The sequence below is a fragment of the Thunnus albacares genome, chromosome 3 (assembly GCF_914725855.1).
Source record: "Thunnus albacares chromosome 3, fThuAlb1.1, whole genome shotgun sequence".
NCBI lineage: Eukaryota > Metazoa > Chordata > Actinopteri > Scombriformes > Scombridae > Thunnus > Thunnus albacares.
The window spans coordinates 1,452,501-1,474,125 of record NC_058108.1 but is presented as its reverse complement, the minus strand read 5'-3'; the positions used below and the strand labels follow the sequence as shown (position 1 = coordinate 1,474,125).

Genomic DNA, 21,625 nt, shown 5'->3' with positions numbered 1-21,625 from the left:
CATACAAACGTCGAGTGTGTGGTGTTTTAGTGACTTGTGCTCTGTACACACATGCTTTGTTTGTGATCCAAACTCTAAAAAAGACTGTAGGCCTCTGTTGTCTGGCAGAAGCCTGGGAGTCGCCTGCTGTCCTCTGCCCAGACTGAATGCTCTTTTCTGGGGGGGGAAAGAGAGAGCGAGGATGGCAAAAGGTTACGAGAGGAAAATATGAGCGTGTGTTTACCTAAACAGTCCACTGAGCAGTCACAAACATCAGGTGTGTTTCATCTGTCTGTCTCACTCGCTCACTCACTCACTCACACTCTCCTTCACACACGCACACATTGACCCTACGTGGCACCAACGCAGCTCCCCTAGCGAGTGCCTATACAGCCAGACAGATGGTGGTATGCTTTACTGTACATCCACATCCTGATTGGTTTATCTACTTGTCTGTGTTGATGCCATCGCTTGTTTGTTCGGACTCCAAGCTGTTCAGAGCTATCCTAGCTGCGAGGGTTACCATCATCACCATTTGTTGGATTAGGTTGTTGACATAGTTTCTGCATTTTTTTTGACTTTGTGTCTTTCCTGTAGAGCTGCACTAACTCATGTACCTTATGTTTATTGTAAACCCACCTCTCCTTCATTTGCGTATTTACTTGTAAGTATTTTATAGTTTAACCCTGTTTTTAATGGTATTTGTTGGGTTACCTGTGCTAAAGTTGACTGAATCCTCCATCCAGCTGTCCCTTTATGGGTCACAGCTCCGCAGCCCTGTTTGATTAGTTTTCTATCCATCCGTGCACACATACATACCTGCTTCACCTGCTCTCATCTGTGCTTCTGGGCTGCATCAAAGATCACATTCACAGAGACATACACAAGCACATCCTCACAGGGTCACCCTGTTGGTGATACTCACTACTGGGTTGACTTCAGGCTGGCCGTCGCGCCTGGCTCCAGCTCTCTCACATGACCTCACTCTTTGCCCCTCACCACTCTCTCCATCTGCCCCGCACCAGGCCACACAATGGACAAAGACTGTCTCAAGAGTGTGTCTGTCTCTCTGTGTGCGTGAGTGTTTATGTAAAAGTGCGCGAGCGTTACAGAATGTCATGTCATGTCTTTTCGAGAGCGCTCTCTTGCCTCTTCCTTGGAGTGTGTTTTTTTTGTGTGGTTGAAGTGTATACACCATGAGCCAGACTTGATAAGATGGCAGCTCAGCTCCTGAGACCTGGCACTCAAGGGCACAAGTTCACAGTCTGCCTCATCTACCATTTCCCTGCCAAGCTCTCTCTTCTCTCCTCTCCTCTCCTCTCCTCTCCTCTTCTCTCCTCTCCTCTCCTCTCCTCTCCTCCACCCCCTCCCACATTCTTCCTACATGGTCTTTAATCCTCAGTCTGCGTAGCAACACTCAAACACACTCACGGACACGATGATACAAATACACACAAACACCAACTCTTAATGCATATTGACATGCAACAAAATGAGTGAACATCAACCCTTGTCATCCTTGTCAAACTTTGCTTTCATTGGCTCATACGATCTGACTTCATGGTCGTGATTGGCCAGTGTGTGTCCACACCCCTGTGTACACACAAACACACACACACACACACACACACACACACACACACACACACACACACACAAGCACACTCAAATACACTGTTTGCTCTACTTCCTGCGTTGCGCTGTCTGGCTGGCATCATCTCCAACTACAGTGCCAAAGGGTCAAAGGTGACCACTGCTTGGCAGCACTCGCTCCATGTCCTTCCGCTCCTCCGTGGCTGTGTGTGTGTGTGTGTGTGTGTGTATGTATGTGTGTGTGTGTGTGTGTTGTCAACGTGACAGCATGACCTCTTTGATCAAGTTTGCTGTCCTGTAGTTTTCCTCCATGTATATATATAGTATGATATACACAGCCTTTATATTCTGCACTGTTTACACTCTCCTCCTCTACTTGCCAAAACCTCCTTTCCTGCTAGCATCCCCGCTCCTCCTTTTCTTTTGATTCCCTTCACCCCCCCCCACCCACCCCCCTATCTCCCACAGTCCTCTTACTTTCTGCCTCCCACCCTCCCTCTGTCCTCTTGGCACATATTGACAGGATTGAGTCACTTGGAGTGTTCGTACTTCCCAGTGAGACACATATTGTGTCAGTGTCCAGCCCACTGAGTGTTGCACGGTATGTGTGCAAACCAGCAGGGAGCAATAGTGTCCAATACCGACCAATACCAAGTGTCCAATACCTGTATAACTGCCTGTGTCTCTATGAAACTCAATCAACTCAATAGCTCCATACTTCCAAATATTGCTGTTTATATGTTTACACTTTATTGAAATTACACTGTTCCTTTTTTAAAATATATGACTCAATTCATATTATATTGAAATAAAGAAAAGAAAATAATTTTGATTATGACTCCCATGCATTCCCAACAGAACCATCATTATTTTCAAATGCATTGAAATGGATGGATTCTCTCTTGTATTCTCATCATTGCAGTTCTCAGGAGCAAAGAACTTAAGAGTTCCTCTGTAATTGGGTCTCTTGCTTTACAGTGCGGTGCATTCACCCAACTGACTTATTGATGTATTGTTATGTTCATAAAGTGGCACATTTGCTGCGAATTTTCATTGAAGTGTTCCTCGGGAGAGACAGACTTGGCTGCAGGAAGAATGTTTGTTATCACAGTTATCTCAGTGGTGCTTTTGGAGGAGTTGGCAACCTTGCTCAGTATCACTTTGTGGGGTGTGTGTGTGTGTGTGTGTGTGTGTGTGTGTGTGTGTGTGTGTGTGTGTGTGTGTGTGTGTGTCTGTATTGAGGATGTTTTTTCACTCTTATCAACATGTCCTTGGCTGTACAAGTGCACCAGCGCTCTATTAGTGTAATTCACTTTCTTTTATGTACGTTGTGAAGAAACGCAAAGAGCTTTGGAGACAAAATTGAGGAAAGAGAACCAGTAGAAGAGACATAGATGTAGAATAACAAAAGAAATATACTGTATAGTGAAGGGAAGGAAGTGGGCAGAGAGCAGGTGGTCCAAGTCGATTTAAGAAACCAAACCTGATAAATGAACACCAATAAAGGGAAAATATGAAGTCAAATACAGTAAGTGAGGGGAATAGAGAGAAAGAAGACACTTCCAATGCTAGAGCATGGGAGAGGCTTACCTTAAAGCACCCCTCTGCTGGCCAGACAGGAAGTGTATGTAACAGCCTCAGTACAAAGACCCACAGTGTGTATCTGGGCCAGCAGGAAGAGGGACCGAGGGAGGAGAAATCCAAGTCTCAACACACGCCTTCCCTCATCCGCCAGCTCTGTACTGTACTTTCTCTGCAACATTTCCAGCTTTCCTTTTGCAAAGCTCGACTCAAATCCTCTGCATTGTACACGTTTACTTTTGTCCCATTCTCCCAAGCACTTGTCTGCGTTTAATCTTTTTCCTGCCGTACTCCCTGTACTCCCCCCCGATTCCTCTCAAGTCTGTAAGAGTTGCTGTGGATGGTGATGTGATTCATCCGAATGAAGCAATCCTGCAAATGTTAACCTGAAACAATGCTGTACAGATAATCTGCTGTCCTCTATACATTTCCTTCGACTCCCTGGTGATTTCTTTCCTCTCTGCTTTCTTCCTCAAAGTTTTCTCATTCTTTTACTGCTCTGCTGCAAACATATATATATCATGTCACAGTGCTATGTATTTTTTTCTTTTCTTGTAAATCTGTGTATCTCTCTTTTTCTGCACTTTTTCTGGTAGGTTTGCCCCTCTCTAACTGCCTCTTTGTCTTGATAGCACTCAGCTTCCAGTGTTGGGGAGCGGAAGGCATTTTGATTTGAAACACTTTCTTTGAACACGATAGTGTGCACGCTATGTGTTGGATCTTGCTATCTAAGGGCAAAATGCAGAAGGGATAAGCTCCTACTCACATCTCAATAATATTCATGGCTCCATATTTCACTTTGATTTCATTCACATCACATCTCTCTGCCTTTTCATCTCTTTGTGTCTCTTTCTCTCCGTTCCTGGCCTGCTTCTCTCTACAGTCTAGAGAGTGAAGTCTGAGCTAGCTGAGACGCCTGGCCCAAGGCCTTGTTGCTTTATTTGCATTTCACCATGCTCTCCATGTGCCAGGAAAATGCCACCTGGTGGTGCTAACCCCCTACTGCAGCTGTCCCTTCAAGTGTGTGTGTGTGTGCGTGTGTGTGTGTGTGTGTGTGTGTCACTGATGTTTGTATCTTGTGAGAGCCGTGTAGGTAGCAGCGAGAGTAAGTGTGTCCCCGCTGCCGCCCACCCCCCTCTCTTCCTCCTTCCTTCTCCCTCCCCTGTGTTCCCCTTCTCTTTCCCTTTCCGGCCTTTGTGCAGCTGTATTTATTTGGGCTGGAGCAGGGCAATGCAGAGACACTGGTCCTTAACACGCTCGGGCCCCCGCCCCTGGTTGACTCCTTTAAGCTGAGTAGAGATGGAGGTTGACAGGGTAATAATGCTGGTGTCAACACCACTTACAGGACAGTTATATCAGTATCAGCTCGGCAGGGGGACGTTCACACTCTGTTAGGCTGGGTCGTGAACCGTGCTGGGGGCCCCCAGCCTCAGCCACACACACACACACACACACACACACACACAGTACACTCAGGCCACTGGTAATGAAGCAGCACACAGTACACTCATGAATGTAAAATACTCATATAAAGTACACACATTTATACTTACATGCACAACACAGGAATAAATACTGAATACATTAAATCAGCCTGGGGACACTTTTATAACGCATTCTTTTTAATATATTCACACTCACATCATGACATGTAAGTGTGACTTTTTAAGCTAATACTTTGCTCATTAAAGTTTTATTGATTCAAATTTAATCAGCCACGTCACCAACACTTCATATCAGGGCCTTGTGTACTTTCTCTCCCTGACACGTGTCAACTGGAGGTGTACATTTGTATAAGTGTGTGTGTGTGTGTCGTCTTGTGTCTGTTTAAGTTGGATTCTGGCTCCCTGAGCCCTAGCGCTCCTTCAGGACTTTAAGCAACTGTCCAAAAACAAGTCTGTCAGCGTGACTCCAAAGCACAGAATTCCATTTACACTCCACAATCCATATTAATTATGATTATTGGAGGCCTCTGTGACCGCATTGCATAGCAATGTTCACAGTAACCAAACGGGATACTAAGAACGTTGCCTGTCTGAAAAACTCTTATTATTGCTCCACCAAATGGTTTATATAGAATATATATAGAATTTACCGTTTTCTTTAGCTTTTCATAAGGCTGAATGAATTCCATTGTCACTTTTATTTTACTGTCTTTGGATACACTTCAGTCTCTTGATCTCTCACAACCCAGCTTTTATCATGGCATATGAGTGACATATGTTGTTGCAGAATCAAACCTCTGTCTATTTTCTAACTTGCAACACATTACTTGGATATCTTCTCACCATTGGAAATAAGACTGTAGTTATTCCATACCTCAAACAAAAGAATTATCCCAACGCTATCGTATTATTAACTTCGTCTGTTTTTCTATTAATATGTGCATTATAAATACTGGCAATGTTAAAACAATGTATTGTTTCATACGCTTTAATTTAAGGAAACAAGCCATTGCACGAATGTGGAAACTGAGTCCATGACTCATTTTCAGCTCGATACAGGAAACTGGTAACGCTGCCAATATGACTGAAAAAGTATTTCAAAATATTTTAAGCCTTGATAAACAAAATTTTCGGGCCTTGTCTTACAAAAAGAGAATGAAATGAAAAGCGGGTTTGAATGGAGGGATTCGTAGAAATTCACTCGAGCATAAAACCTTTACTTCAAGCTTAATTTCATATCTCAACAAGACGATGGTGTCACAGTCACAGACAGCTGCTCTAAAGCAAACTCAACATAATAGCTGAGAACAGGCCGAGCCATTATTAGTTCACACACACACAGTAGATCCACACATCCTGTTCAGAACTGTCATAGGAAGTCATTTTACATCCCTCTGAATATTTGACTTACTTCTTTAAGTGATACTCAAAAGAGGATGAGTTCATGTATCATATGCAGAATATATATGCATTCATTTTTTACTCTTTCAACAAAGGTAACATTTTTATCATGTAATGAAGTAATGAAAGACTTTAAATCGGTGTAGTTAGTGTACCTTTGTTTTTCATGCTCTTACTTCTAGACTTTCCTAAAATTGATTTTTATAGGCCATTAGATAGACTAATTTAATATAATCTATCCCGTAGTGGGGATACTACCTCTGGGCCTACAGCTTAATTATTAGCCTAGCTTCTATTGTATCAGCTTGGGAATACCCCGGTGACTTTACAAAGCCTTTGAATAAAATGTGTCTCAAGAAACAGTTAGGGGACCCGTTTTTAGGAAACCCGTGCAACCCACTGTTGGGTCCCAACCCAGTGATGGAGAAACATTACAGAATATTGTGTAGCTGTGTCACACTGGTCCACAGTAATCTGCACTGATGGAGCCAAGAGGTGATGGTGGGGTGAGGATAAGAGGATGAATGGAGAGAGGGAGGAACAACGGGAAGGAGTGAAGGGGATAAAAGAGGAGGCGGGGGTATGTATGGGCATCCAGCCAGCCACATACCCCCCCTCCACCTCCCCAAACCTCCACTCAGCACCCCCGCATCTCACTATCACCCACTCCACCCATTCCCTGCGAGTTCATGCATACTCTCTAGACCCATAAACCCCCTCCTCCCTCTCCCTCTCCCACTTTCTTTTTCTCCCTTTCCTATCCTCCACGCTCCCAGCCTTGTAATCCCCCTCTCCCTCCTCTCTCTGCTCCTCCCTCCATCCTTTCCCCCCCTTCCCCCCCTCCACCCCCCCCCCCATGCCTCTCTCTCTCTCTTTCTTTCCATCCCTCCCCTCGTCTCTCAGCATCCCTCTCTCCTGGGTCTTCTTGCCGTGGTGTGGTGCTGTTGGCAGAGCGTGGGCGCAGGCGGCACACAGACGGGAGCACAGATGGGCAGCAAGCTGCGCAGGGCGGCCAGGCACACCTGCTCCACACATACACACACACACACACACACACACACACACACACACACACACACACACACACACACACACATACACACACATACAGAGCCCTACTCTGCCACCTCGCCACACAGCCTGCCTGCCTGGCACAGTGGCACAGCGATACAGGGACACAAACACAAATACACACACACACACACACGTGCATATATACATGCATACATACATCCATCCATACATACATACAGTGTAAACGTTTGTACGTAGACAGACTTGTAATATATAAACCGTGCAAACAGTGATATCACTTCATTTCACTAAAGAATGCAATATTTTAGCTTCCCTCCATACTTCCCTTTTCTTTTTTTTTTTAACTCAGGATTTTAAGTTTCACTTCTAAGTAACTTGTAAGTTTTTGCTTCTTGCAGAGTAAACATTTGAAAAGGTCATGTTCACACTTCTGGCTCACCACATGGGGATCTGGTTAACACTTTACACACAAAAGCATTAACACACACCCATATACACACACACATGCAATAAACAGTAGCAGTGATAATGACTTCTCAGCACTAAAACAGAAATATTCCCTCATATGACACAGACTTAAATAATTAAAAAAATAAAACAGAAAAAAATATATATAAATAAAAACAAAAAAAAATAATAAAATAACATACAATAAAAGAGCGGAGTGAACATCTGTGTGGGATAGCCAGGGGGATTAGGAGGGTTTGGAACATTTTAAGCGCATTAAGGATTAAAAAAAGGTCAGAATGTTTAGCAACATACCGATAAACCTCTTAAGCGAAACCCAATTGGGAGGCTGTACCGCGTTATCCTGTGTTTTGGGGAGGAGAAGAGAGGAGGGGGGGGGGGAAGAGAAGGAGGGGGAGAGTAGAGTTGACATTTGTTCCAACAAGGAGGGGAATCTCAGTGAACCAACGTGCTGTGCACATACATGTAGTTACACACATGCTTGCACACACATACAGACACACGCTGGTTCGATGCGGCTACACAGCACATTAGCTCACTTGTTGGTTTGTGTGCACGCCTCTGCACCTTGACCTTTATACTGGTTTTATGCCATGTTAACAATCATTTATTCATACTTTTCCACACTTGGAGAAATTTAATTAGTGCGTTTTTCAGTTTTGTGTGTTCGGGGTGCAAATCGCTTTTGAAGTCACGTTTGAATGTGTTTTTAATCTGCAGAGCTTTAGTTCCCTGCTTTTGCTCTGCTCCGCTGGCTGTCTGCTGGCCACGAAGAGTGACAGACTGGCAACTCTGTCTGACCTCTCACACCGGTCGGTCAACAGCACAATCCAACAGGTCACTGAGCCAAAGCCTAATCCACAACTAATGGTTGGCTTTAATAGACAGGGTAACAGACTGGTTTCTCTTCTCTCTCATCCTGGAGATCAACAGTGCAACAAGTAACGGTAGAGTAACGAGGAGAAAAGATCAGCTGAGTGTACGACGGGGATGGAGGTGCTTGAAGAAGAGCAGATTTCACTTCACACTAAAAATGAGAATGGAGGACAAGATGGAAGGAAAGGCCACAAAAATATGTGAATGAAAGCGACCACAGTGGGGGGCACAGTGCTGTATGTCAAGGCCGTGATGACAGGGGGTTATGTAGATAGTGGTGGGGTCGTGATATTTGCCCGGGAGCTTGTAGTGAACTTCTGCTGTCAGCAACCAATGACTGCTGCCGTTATTGAGCTGCAGCCACAAAGAACCACTGAAGTTATAAAAACTGACTCTCTCAACACAAACGCACCACAAAAAGGCCTCGACGTTTCAACTTATCAAGAGCTAAAGGGCCAATATGTTCACAAACATTTGCTTTATATACACATTTGGAAGGAACAGACAGACATGGCATCCCATTGAGTCGTATTTCTTGCTGCATGTCAAATTTAGGTCTTATGTTCTCAAAGGTTTGGCTCACGTCTCATTTACTTTGGCTCTACAATACAGTACAATATTTAACTCTGCAAAAGTGTGTATTTTATTTTATTTTTTTCTTCCTGATTATTTTTTGGAACTTTCATACTTGAAACTACTTTTAACCTCAGAGTTCACTCCCTCACCTGCAGGAGGTTTCAGGCTTTTTACATGTTGGCAAAATCAAGTAGAAGAAATTGAGAACAAAGCTAAATTTGTTCTTAATGAATTGTATTTAAATCTGGTTTGAATAATATTTTCAACCAAGTTCCTGCTGATGACTGCGGTGCCTCATTTCCCTAACTGGCGTATGAAGTTTGAACCTCATAGAGTCAAACTTGTGTCAAATAAGACGGTTTTAGTTTGAAGATATTTAAAAACAGGTGAGACAGGTACAGATGAGACATGCACCAAGTCTGTGATGGTGATGATGGTTATTCAGTTTCATTTGCAGTGATTGTCAAACATAGTTGGTTATTAAAATATCCATAATTCATTCAGTCCAACACATGCTTCCTGTTTATCAAATGCACATCATCAGGTCATTCTGTGTATCCTCACTTTGTATTTGTCTGAGTTCTGTCAAATGTTCTGGTTTGAAGGGGCTGCAGGGCTGAAAGGTTTGAGGTTAGAGATGGGCTTGCTGGCGGTGGAGGTGGAGGGGCATCCGGGGGTGGGGGGGCTGCAGGACTATGATTGGGGTTGCTGAAGGGAGGGCTTTGGGGGGCTGCGGTGGGAAGATAAGGGGCTGGATGTGTGGTTAGAAGGGTGGTTGGGGAGGGTTGGAGGGGGGGTTTGCGGCTGCTGTCGTAGGCTGCAGCTGGCAGAGCGGTGATAACCAGTAAGCAGACCTCCTCTGTTGTACCTCCCTCCCCCCCCCCCTGTCCTCCTCACTTCTCTACCCAGCTATATGGTCACTGTTGAACTCAACGGTGGCACTGATTTCCAATAAGTGATGTAGTGCTGTGTGTTTTTTATCACAGTGTTAGTTGGCTAATGCTTGTGGAGCCTGAGTTCTGAAATCTAGAGCCAGAGCTGTTGAGAGCTCCAATAAATCTAGTTCGGCCATGTTATTGTAAGTATTATAAGTAAATATATGTTACCGTCTATGAGCTGAATTCTTTTTTTTGTTGACAGCACAAACATAACTTCAGCTGTTATGATTAAAGTGAATGTAGCTGTATTGTGCAGTCTGAGAGCTGGTGTGGTTTTGGCTGGTGGAGTCGGTCGGGTTACGTCGAGGACAGCTATCAGTGTCCCTTCTACTGCACATATCTGCCTGACAGTCTCTTATCTACCATAAGCCTCAGTTTTCAGCCGGGCTTTTTCACACCTCTACAACAGCAGAGCATGTCGGGGTCATGACAGGCCAGAGCAAGTGTGATACGTCCACATTGAAAACACTGAAAGATATACAGAATATTATGGTGGTGTAAAGAAAGGCCTCCAGATAAAGAGACAGGAATACCACCGTTCAGTTCATCTGGTTTTGTCATTTCTGTCACTTCTATATTCCACAGGACTGATTAAGTTTCTGCACATTCAAACAAAACATAACAGAGCATCCAGTGTCGTCATGTGATTGTTGGAGCACAATCAACTCACTGTGTAACATGAACGTAAATATACTGAAATTCTGAAGTTAGATTGGTTTGGCATTGGTTTCATCAACAGACAAAAACAATCAAATGTGCCATTTTTAGTGTTCCATTATACTTCATGTAGGTAGAGCCTGATATCTTTTAGATCTAGTGCACCGAGCTAAAGTCACCGTGGAAACTAGCGTCTGTGACGGTCGGTTGTCTCGAAGTCTTGTGAAGCGTCGTCTGTACGTCACATATTAGACTATCAGATCTCTCTCATGCATACTGTACATACAGTAAGGTTGCTGTGTATTCATCGAGTGCATGTATGGTGTGAGAAATAGAGTGTTTACAATATTGTAGAGCCCTGTGGTGAAATACTACACGACGGTAAAAAGTCCAGTGAAGTCAGGTTGTTTTCTCAACAGCTTTCATTGGCCATCATATATGTTTACTCTGAGTGTGTACCTCAATGTTTGTCCACGTATGAGTGTGTGTGTGGGGGCGCAGCCTCGTATGTTTGGAGTGAGTGTCGTCAGTTAGCTGGAATGTGGCGCTACCGCCAATGCTAAGATGGCTGCCAAGCTCTAAGATGGCTGCCAGGATTACACCCAGCCAGTGAGAGACAGGGAAGAGTGAGAGATTCTGCATGAGAAGAGAGAGGGAAAAAGAAGCTCTCTTTCATTTCTGTGTTCTCTTTCTTTCTTTCATTCTCGCTCTGGTCTGTCTCGCCCCTCTCTCTGTGGATAAGCAGTGCTTCGTAGGCAGCGAGACAGGTCTGTTATTGTTTCTGCTCAGTAATCTGTGGCTTAGTGTGGCTGCAAGGCAAGTGCTGCTGGCAGGAGTCTGTGTGCTCTGTTATCACCTACAGCCTGCAGATAAACACCTCCTTTAGTTAGCTCGCTAGCTAGCTGCAGCCTAGCTAGGCCTGAATGGATGGCCAATAGCATTAGCCCCCCCCCACACCACACCACACCGGTCCTGGAAACGGAGCCGAGTCTCATTCACTGACTCAGATACGTGGCCACATATGTTGATGCAATTCATACAGCTGGCCGGCCTCTGTCACATATTCATAAACATTTATGCATCCTCACATGTGACATCTTCTTTTACAACCTGGAAAGGAATGTTCCCTCTTTAGGGAACTTTTCTCTGGACTCATGTTACAAAAACTTCATCTTGCATCCTCTTCCAGCCTCAAGCTCCTCCACTTCTAATTGTGGCCTTTTGTTGCCAAGACTTGGCATGTTTTTGAAAACTAATGCATCCATAGACCAGTCATAACAGGTGTGTGTGTGTGTGTGTGAGCACGCACGTGTGCAAACGTGTATGTGTGCATGCATTTGTGTTGCTCATTCAATCCAAAGGCGGAAAGTTTTCCTTCAACTTTAAAATACTCTGCCTCAGATCCCTCGGGGGCAGCCAGACTGGCATGGTCAGCCGTTTCACCGGCCTGTGTGTGTGTGTGTGTGTGTGTGTGTGTGTGTGTGTGTTTACTATTTATCTGTGTGTTAGTGTGTCCATGCAAGGATTAAAATATGTATTAAAGTATGAAACAAAAATTAGAGAAAGAAACAGATTGAGAGAGAGAGTGTGCATGGTTGTGTGGGTGTGTGTTTGTGTGTGTGCGTGTGTGTGTGTGTGTGTGTGTGTGTGCGTGTGTGTGTGTGTAAGGTGCTCTGTTTACGCAGACTAAATCCCTACCAGCAAGAAGGTATTAAGTAGGATTAGGGCGAGGGATATGATTGCGTGGTTAGATAATGGCATAGCGGCACACTGTAAATCATCACACCTTAAGTCAGGAGGGACAGAGGGAGATGGGAGAGAACATTCTTAGATACAAGACTGTCACACAAAAATGTGTGAATTCACACACACATATACACTCTAGATGTATACCATACCCCAGCACATACTGCAAGTCCCTCTTATTCCCTCTCACACCTCAAATATCACAGTCTTGGCAGCGTGGATGCATAGCTATGATTCACAGAGATATTGTACACATACCAGTATGTTTTTCATTACTTCTTTAAGCATATAAACCAGATCCTAACCGTTTGTCTTTCTCTGCTCCTCCCCTCCTTGTCTCTGTTTCTGTGCAGAATCTGGACAATCAGACAGCTCCAGCCAACAAGGGGACACAGACATCAAACCACCGCCCAATGGTAGGTACACACACACACACACACACACACACACACACACACACACATCCATGTCCAAACACTGTCAAATCAGCATACTAGAATTGATTCCATCATGCTTATCAGTCTTAACATATTCCAATTATGGATCCAATTAGCAAACACACTCACACAGATGTTGATCCACAAACATAGTTGCAGATGGTCACCCTCTCAAAGGGATGTGATTTTCAGGGTTTCTCCCCATGTTTTTTTTTTTTTTTTTCTGAGAAGCACAGTTTAATGAATTTCTGATGAAACGTTTTTTTTCATTAAAGCTTCTGTGTGTCTCCATCACATCCTTTTTTTCTCTACAGGGCACCTGAGTTTCCAGGACTGCTTTGTCACCTCAGGAGTGTGGAACGTGGCGGAGCTGGTCAGAGTGTCGCAGAGTAAGTTGCAAAAACAACAACAAAACAGCATCATTTAACATTATTTTTGCATTGAAGGAGCTCAGTACAGTCACATGTGCATCTTTTGAGTGTACTGTAGTGTAATTTCTAGAATATACACACCATGTCAACATGTCTCCATCTTTCTGTTTTTCTACCTCTCCTCTCTCCCTGTTAGCTCCTGTAGCCACGGCGTCAGGTCCGAACTTCTCACTGGCTGACTTGGACAGCAGTCCCAGCTACTACAACATCAACCAGGTGGCCCTGGGGCGACGCTCCCTCACCTCCCCTCCTTCCACCAGGTACATACACAGCTGTAACCGTGATTCCACAAAGATAACAGTGGTGAAGGATGTATGGAGGTTTATGTTGCTCAGGAAACACCAGTGACCGATATAGAAGTCCAGCTGTCCACTATTAGTAGAATCTCTTGTGGGTGAAGCAATCACGTGACAGTAGCAGTGCTACCTTGGTATATGAATCGCTTATAATGCCAAGGGCAGACTGGAAGGAAGTGTGAAAACACAGTATTATCTGCCAACAGTATATCGCTTCTTATCACAAGGGTGGCAAGTACTGGCAAGTAAAGTACGTCATTTCATTGAGTTTTCATTGTATGAATGGTATTTGGTACAACAGTCTTGGAATCCGTCCTGAAGCTCCCTATATATGTGTGTGTCTCTCTGTTTGCTGCTCTCCTCTTTATGAATGTGTGATGGCTCTTTCTGCTTTTCCTCTTCTGTGTCTTTCTTAACTTTGTCTTTTTCTGTCTTCTTACCTCTGTCCTCTGCTGTCACTTTAGGTCTGAGGTGGAGTTGTACGCAAACCTTCCACGGAGGTAGTTACAAACACCTACAAAGACACAAACTAACAGCACACATGCACAGAAAAGCACAGACACACATAGACAGAGAGTCTTACTGCTTGGCTGTCTCTACTTTCTAACTATTCTTTCTGTTTCCTCCTTTTTCATTTGTAGTTTTCACATTTCTTGTGCTTTATGTCTTTTTCTGCTCCAAGACTTTGCGTCAGTAATACTGTTTCCACTAAAAGCTGCAAAACTCGAAGCCTCTTTAAACATCTAAGTGCCTGTTGATATGATACTTTTATGTTATTAATTCTGTTTTGTTCTTGATCCAAACATTCCCTACCATGATGTATTTTTCATCTCTCCTCTCCCCCCTCTCTTTCTGCCTCCCACTTCTCCTCCACCCACCAAACATCCTCCCCGTACCCTCAGCTCCACCAAGAGGAAGTCGTTAGACGACAGTGAGCTGGAGAGCCCCACAGATGATGTTTTCTATCCTGGACGCTCACCTGCTGCCAGCTCCTCCCAGTCCAGTGCGTGGCCCAATGACATGGATGCAGGTACCCCCCCCTCCCTCCCTCCCTCCCATCCCACCTCACACCTGTCACCTCACTAAGCAAGCATCACCAAACTTCCTCACACTCCTGCCTGATCCCCCCCCCACCACCATCACCAAAGTCCAAACTGATGCCTCCATCTAACTTTTTCTCTTCTCCACACCCTACCTCAACCCCCCCGCCTTCACTGTGGTGCTACAGACAACTCTGAACACCTGTCCAAACCTTCCACTCACCCACCAACCACCTTCGCTAAGGCCCTGTTCCCCAGTCTGACCTCTACACCTTAGGGAAATAGCAACACTTGAGACTGCGGCTCCTAAATACCAGAGAGAGAGTAATATGTTGATCATTTGTCAAGAACAACAAAAATGTTTGATTTGTCTAATATTAAAACGGGTGGCCAAGATTAACCAGGGCTCTGTTGGCCACACTGTCCAGCAATAAAAGCAAAAACCTTTCAAGTAGTTTATAAATGTAATACCCTGCCATATATTTAAGTATATAAACCATGTAGACTTGAAACAGAAATGCGTAAAACACATGCTTTTTTATTAGATTTGTCTCAGACCAGCACTTTTTACGACAAAGACACACAGGTATTTGCCAAAATAAAGGAGTCTTGGATAAATAATGAGAGGCCACGTTTAAATGTAGTCATGTCCTGGAAGAAAAAACATTATTGACAATAAAACCGTTACACAGTCATTTATTTTACACTGATCAGAATAGTATTTTCCTTTATTGTTCAGCAAATTGATTTAAAAGCATTAACATGTTTTTATTTACAGGCTATGCCATTTATTTTTTTTTTGGTCAACATTTTTTCAACACCATCACTACAACCCCATAAAATTGAATTTATCATGGATAAATGGTGCTAAATGTTATTCACCAAATAGCTCCAGACATCTGGAATATAAATGCCAAGATGCATCAAGGATTCAACAGCTTACAGCAGCCTGTATTAAGGCTTTATGTTGGTGTTTCCATTGTTCTGGCAGTAACCACTACCTCTGTGATTCCGCTTTGGACATTACCCTCTTTATTCTACCTCCTCAGTAATCCTACCTCATCCCTCCAACAACCCAATAACTCCAAGAAAACCCCCCCTCTCTTGTTCACTTCACTTGAGTCTACACTCCCAAACACTCCACCTTAAAACCATAATCACACATACAGTTTACTCCATGTTGTGTCAATTATCACTTACCTCCATCATACACAAATGCTCACTCTTAACTCTCTCTCTCTTTCCCTCATTCTCTCTCTCTCCTTGTCTCTCTATATCTCACTCTTCCCCTATCTCATTGTTAACAATACCCTTCTCCACTTTCAGTGCAGCACCATTTGGCGAGTGTGCAGGAGAGGAAGATAAAACATGAAAACGATGGCGTGCAGTTTCCTTACCATGGTTAGAACAACATTGATTACACTCATATATATTTGCTATTTATCAGCCTTTATGTACAGTAGCTCAGTCATTCTCTGTGTATGTGTGTGTATACCGTATATATGTATATATATCATATCTATACATATATAGTATATACTGTATGTGTATGTTTGTATGTGAGTTGAATGAATGTCTGTGGTAAGGACAAGGATAAAACAAAAATGGGACTATACTTGTGTGTTAACCTCAGCAATGTTTAGCTGTTATCAGATTGATGTCCTTGCTGCTGATCAAACTTGTATTATTCCATTTCCTTTGAGGTAAAGTAGCAGGATTGTGTGGGATTATCCACTTTAGGCTTTACATTCTGTGTTAAACATGAGGCTACAAGTAGCTCACCTAAGAATCCTGGCTTTATCTCTCTGAAGTCATGTCAGTCCTCCCAGCGGCATTTTAACTGACAGATGTCACCAGGCTAACACTGACAACACCAGCAGGCGTGTTCATTCGCTGTGTGCATTCTGCCTCACACACACACACACACATACTTCAACATGCACAGTGACTCATACACAGACAGACTCCCACATACTCTCACACAGTGTTTGCACGCACACATACACACGCACACATGCACATATACTGTACATACACAGATGCCCCCCCCCCCTTTCCCGTACACACACACATACACGGTGACTCACACACTTACAGCCCCCCTCATACGCAGACCTTCACACATTGAAACACACATGCTTATCATGCTCCCCACCCCTGCAGGTGTTCAGGTGCCTGCCTTGCCTCCATCCCTCTGTTGCTCCATCCCTCCCTCGCTTCAAATCCCTCATTAAGACGCTTACCGTCTGTGGATCAGAGGTGTAAAACCCTTCCTCCTGCTCCCTAGCTCTCCCTTCAACCCTCCATCCCTGTCTCCCTTCTGTCTAATTGAAAACGTGTACAGCAGGAAGGACCCTGGGGAGGGAGAAAAGATGTCAGAGGAGAGAAGGAGGAGAGAGAGGCAGATAGCAGGCAAGTGGATGGGAAAAGTGGGAGGTGAGAGCGGAAATAGAGGAGAGAAGAAGACTTTGGTGTACTCGAATGGTGCTAGCTAATGAGAGAGAAGGGTTAGTAGGATGTGAACTAGAGGAGCCAAGAGTGCTGGTTAGGTTTTGCCCCCAGTCTACTCTCACTTGAGCCTCAGCGGCTGCTCTCCTGCTCCTGCTCCACTTAGCTGTAAATGTAATTAAGAGGCTGCTCATCAGAGCCACAACAGAGGCTGCTGCACGCCTTTGCGCACCAGAGCCTCACCTCCCATCTTTTTTCCACGTCTCTCTCTCTCTCTCTCTTTCTCTCTGTGTATGTGTACCACCCCCTTACTCTCCAAAGTGCAGCACACAGCCTTGTACACCTCCTAATGAGTTTGGCAAATAGAGGTACAGAATAGCATGCAAATCTGGACCCTTTACCCAATTAATTTACAAAATCCAAGTGAAAAATTACGCAGCCAAAAGCTATTGTAATTATTAGCTGTTTTTTTTTTTAATTTTGTGTGGGTTTAGAGATTGTTTTTTAACAGTAGCTAGTGCAAAATATGTTTCACACTCCAGAAAAAGCACGGCAGAGAGGAGAGATTGATAGATACGGGAGAACGAGAAGGAAGTGAGTAGAGATTGTGTGGTTTTGGTACGGTGTGTATCCAATTTTCCAAAGGATCCCACCTGCCACAGGCAAAGCTCATCTGGGAATTCCTGTCCAGGTGGGGGGTATGTAAACAAGCGAGCACACACACACACACACACACACACACACACACACACACACACACACAAACCGAGGGGCTGAATAAAAAATAACAGAGAACACACTCACACCCAGGTGCGCCTCACCGTCTGTCCACAGCACAATCCACTCCCCCCCCCGACTCCCTCCATAACCAATAGAGCACACACATCCAGCATCACACACACACACACACGTATGAAGATGCATTCATACATATACATCACACAAACACGGTTACATTTCAGATATACACATGATAGATTTCTGCACACACATATATAACACAGCCCACACACACACACACACACATGCACAGCTGAAGCATGGTCCCAGATGGTGTTTCCGTGTGTGTGTAGCCTTGGGATCCGTGAGGATGCTGGAGACATCTGCTCCACAGGGGCTAGAGGAGGGGTGGGGGAGGTTAGTGGAGGCAAACGAAACAACCACGATTTCATATTAGTTCCAAATGATTGGGAAATTTCCCTGAGACACCAGAGACTCGTGGTGGTGGTGGTGGGGGCCTCGCTTGGTGCTTTGAGTTAACTGTTACAGGCCCTTAGAGGGATACGGCTGGACTTACATATGTGGTTTAAATCACTGGAGACGAGAGAATTCCCTGATTTTCCTTCACTCATTTAAACCACTCACTATCTCCTATCTTTCCCAACTGTGTGTGTGTGTGAGTGTGAGTGTGTGTGTGTGAGTGTGTGTGTGTCCGTGTGTGCTTCACAGGCGCATCTGGTGGCAGGCCTGTTAGTGCAAAGAGACAGAAGGGTCATCATGGGAGCGCTTGATTGGTTGCCAGTGAAACACTAAAGCTTGCCAGGAGAGGAAACAGTGCAGTTGTGGCACATACACACAAAAACACGCACACACATGAACCAGATCAGACCATTGAACACTCTCTGAAGTGCTGAAATATTGTCTTTCACATCCCCTTGGTGATAGTGACAGTGCTTTAAGTTCCAATATATACAGATGTCAATCTTCATCTGATCTTCTCTGTGTTTTCTAGCTCTGATTTCCATACTTCAGCTTAATTTTATGCTTCCAAAATGAGAGCACATAAGACTACCTCTGTGAAACCATAACTGTTTAATCTATAAGGTTCTGGTTTTTACACTTTCTTCCAAATCTCAGTGTTTCCCAGGACTAACCTCCAGTGCCTATCATTGTTTAAGTCTCTGCAGACTGCTCTTATTTCCAGTTTGCTCCCACCAGTGTGACAGTGTCATAGCAATCACTGCTAACTATTGGTGTCAGAAGTGGGATCGGGGTTGTCTTCATGCTTGGAATCTGTCTGACAGTACAATACGCCCCCAGACTCCCGCTACAGTTGGGGGAAAAAAAAAGAAATATATGTCTGCTAAAGACATAAATGGTTCACACATATTCACTCCCACCTGCTTCAGACTTAACTCTTTCACACAGGGAGTGAAGGTTTTACACGCCCCCACACTCCCATAGACTTTCACACGTCTCCAGCTGGAGAACTGAGGAGGAATCGTATTTAATGCCTTGTTTGATGCGGAGGGGCCACAGAAATAGACTACAAAACAAGAGTCTAAAAACAAGTTTAAAAAGAGAACATTATCACATCACTCACTTGTTAGGAAGATTAGAAGTAAACTTACTGAAGAAGAAATCTGTCTATTGTCTCATCAGTTAAATGTGACGGTATTGTGAGGGTCTTTTGTTTTTTTGTGTTTGAACGTGTGCTTGTGCTTTCGAGTGTGTTCAGACATCCAGTGTGTACGAGTGAGTGTGTGCGCAAGAGATAATAACCATATTTAACATCTTATGACATTCCAATTTCATACATGTCGTCAGAGCAACGCATTGAAAAACAAGACACTGCTCCATTTTTCACAGGTTCTGCTTTGCTCTCTCGCTCCCTTGCTCCCTCGCTCCCTCGCATATTTTCATGTCTCCCACGTTCTTTTCTCGCCTCTCTCTCTCTCTTTCTCTCTCCCTCCCTCCCCTCTGTCTCCTCTCTCTGTCCGTCTGCTTGTCTTTCGCACTCAGCAGCTGCCGTGTCCATACTGTACAGTGTGTGCTATTTCTGAATGAAGCCTTCTTCTCATGCAGCCAGCCTGTGAGCTTCGCTGAAGCCAGACCACAACTAGCTGACTGTGGCTGTATGGTGGCCATGCTCATACACAGAGAAAGCCTGGAGTTGGCACCTGAAAGAGAGAGAGAGAAACAGAGAGAAAGAGATGAGACAGAAAAAACATACAGTGGCACAGTTGAGGTTATTATAGCTACAGATGTGCTTTGGCTCTAAAACAAAGAGCAGTTTTATATTGGCTTTAGTTATTTTCCCCCTTGTTCCTTTGAAGACATGCACTTATGCTATGAAATATTGCTCAGCCCAAAAACTATAAAGCTTGGAGTTTTATATACTGTAGGAATACTACATCTCTAAACCAGTTATTACAGCCTAGGAGTAACAAAGCTCCATCATCAACAGCCAAGATTTCTTGGTTCTTTTCTATATCTTTATGCTTTCTGATTGCATCATTTACAGAGTCCTCTGATTGACTCATTGAAACTAATGGGAGTGATTGGCAAACAGCCAGAAGGACAGGGAGTAATGCACTGCCATCAACCGATAAGGAAATTAAACAATCTAATCAGAAAATCATGATTGTTCAAGTCCCCTTCAATAAAAATCAAATTATTTTTTTTTAGTGTAGTCAATTAAATAAGCAACAATTTGTTGATTAAAACCACCTCTCTCTTTTCCTCCCTCTTCCCCCCCACTTTTTTTTGTTGATCCCATTTTTTTTTTCGCCAGGACTGTCCTCGCCTGGTTCACTTAAGAAGCCGGGGAAGTTTGATTTCAACGCCCTGACTTCCCAGACGAGGTCCCCCCGCATGGCGTTCACACACCACCCGCTGCCTGTGCTGGCAGGAGTGAGACCAGGTGAGAGCCCTGCCATGAACCCAACAACCCCCCCAACCCCCCCCCCCCCCCCCCCCCCCCTTTTATAATCTGAAAAAGAGAGAGAAGGAAAGGAAGTGTCAAACGTGATCTTTAGGTTTCCATATTTATGCCCAAACTCCCCCCCTGGAAACAAACCAAAGATATTCCACCACCGTGTGCCTAAAAAATGGGAAAATCCAACTTTCCTATCCTACAGTTGCAACTGTTGAGAAGCAAAGATGCTTGCAGAGTTTCACCTGTTCAGTGTTACTGCTATCATCATGGCTTGGCCTAAATTTCTCTCTCTCTCTCTTTCAGCCTCTCTCCATCCATCCATTTTTACCACCATCTTTGTGCCTGTATGTTTTTAATATTGTCATTGCATGGTACCATCGCTGCATCCATGCCTTTTTGTGACTGATTTGCCTCACATCCTTACTGCTTCATGCATTTTAGTCTGTTTTAGTTCAGTTTAATTGCATTTTTTGAACTGTGGTTGTATGTGTTTTGGTTGGTCGTGTTTTCAGAAGTCAGTTATTGCATTTCAACGGACACATATCGCAGCTGTTTGTTCTCGTACAATGAACTTGACAGTGTTAAGTTAACGTGCCAAGTGAGGCTGTTGACACAATTTCTAATTGAATTTGTGTGATAAAAAGCCTTTTTTTAATAGGAGCAAGACAAAAAAATGACATATGTGTATCAACATTAGGTCTCCATCAGTCTTTGCTTTCATTTTCTCTTTTCTAAAAGATTTGTCCTGCAGGTTTTTCCTTCTTTTGTTTGAACAAGAGAACAGAACAAATACAGGGTGTTAAAGGATAAGTGAAAAGTGCACTGACATTCTTTAACTAATCTCCAATGTTTCAATTAATACACTAAGAGCAAGATGTCCTCCTAAGAGTGTTTTGGTCCTATAGCATAACCGACATGGTTTCTCCATCTCCAGTCAGAGAATTCCCAGAGTCTCCTGGATCCAAGTTTGCCAACAAGTCCCTGTAGGCTTGTCTCACTTTTCAAAGGAATAAAAATGTC

At 44.0% G+C, this 21,625-nt stretch overlaps 1 protein-coding gene across 15 annotated transcripts in view; it reads left to right on the top strand.

Moving 5' to 3' along the window:
• The window catches only part of LOC122978735 (nuclear factor 1 X-type-like), a 111,828-nt gene that overhangs the window by 73,831 nt on the left and 16,372 nt on the right, over positions 1-21,625 (top strand). For 6 of the 15 annotated variants that reach the window (XM_044345677.1, XM_044345687.1, XM_044345686.1 and 3 more), the window contains 7 exons: positions 12,649-12,711; positions 13,047-13,121; positions 13,300-13,423; positions 13,924-13,959; positions 14,362-14,489; positions 15,826-15,900; positions 20,462-20,590. In XM_044345677.1, the coding sequence (XP_044201612.1) occupies positions 12,649-12,711; positions 13,047-13,121; positions 13,300-13,423; positions 13,924-13,959; positions 14,362-14,489; positions 15,826-15,900; positions 20,462-20,590 (630 nt within the window). The remainder of the gene's footprint in view (positions 1-12,648; positions 12,712-13,046; positions 13,122-13,299; positions 13,424-13,923; positions 13,960-14,361; positions 14,490-15,825; positions 15,901-20,461; positions 20,591-21,625) is intronic. The other 9 variants (XM_044345683.1, XM_044345688.1, XM_044345692.1 and 6 more) reach the window with 5 other exon arrangements.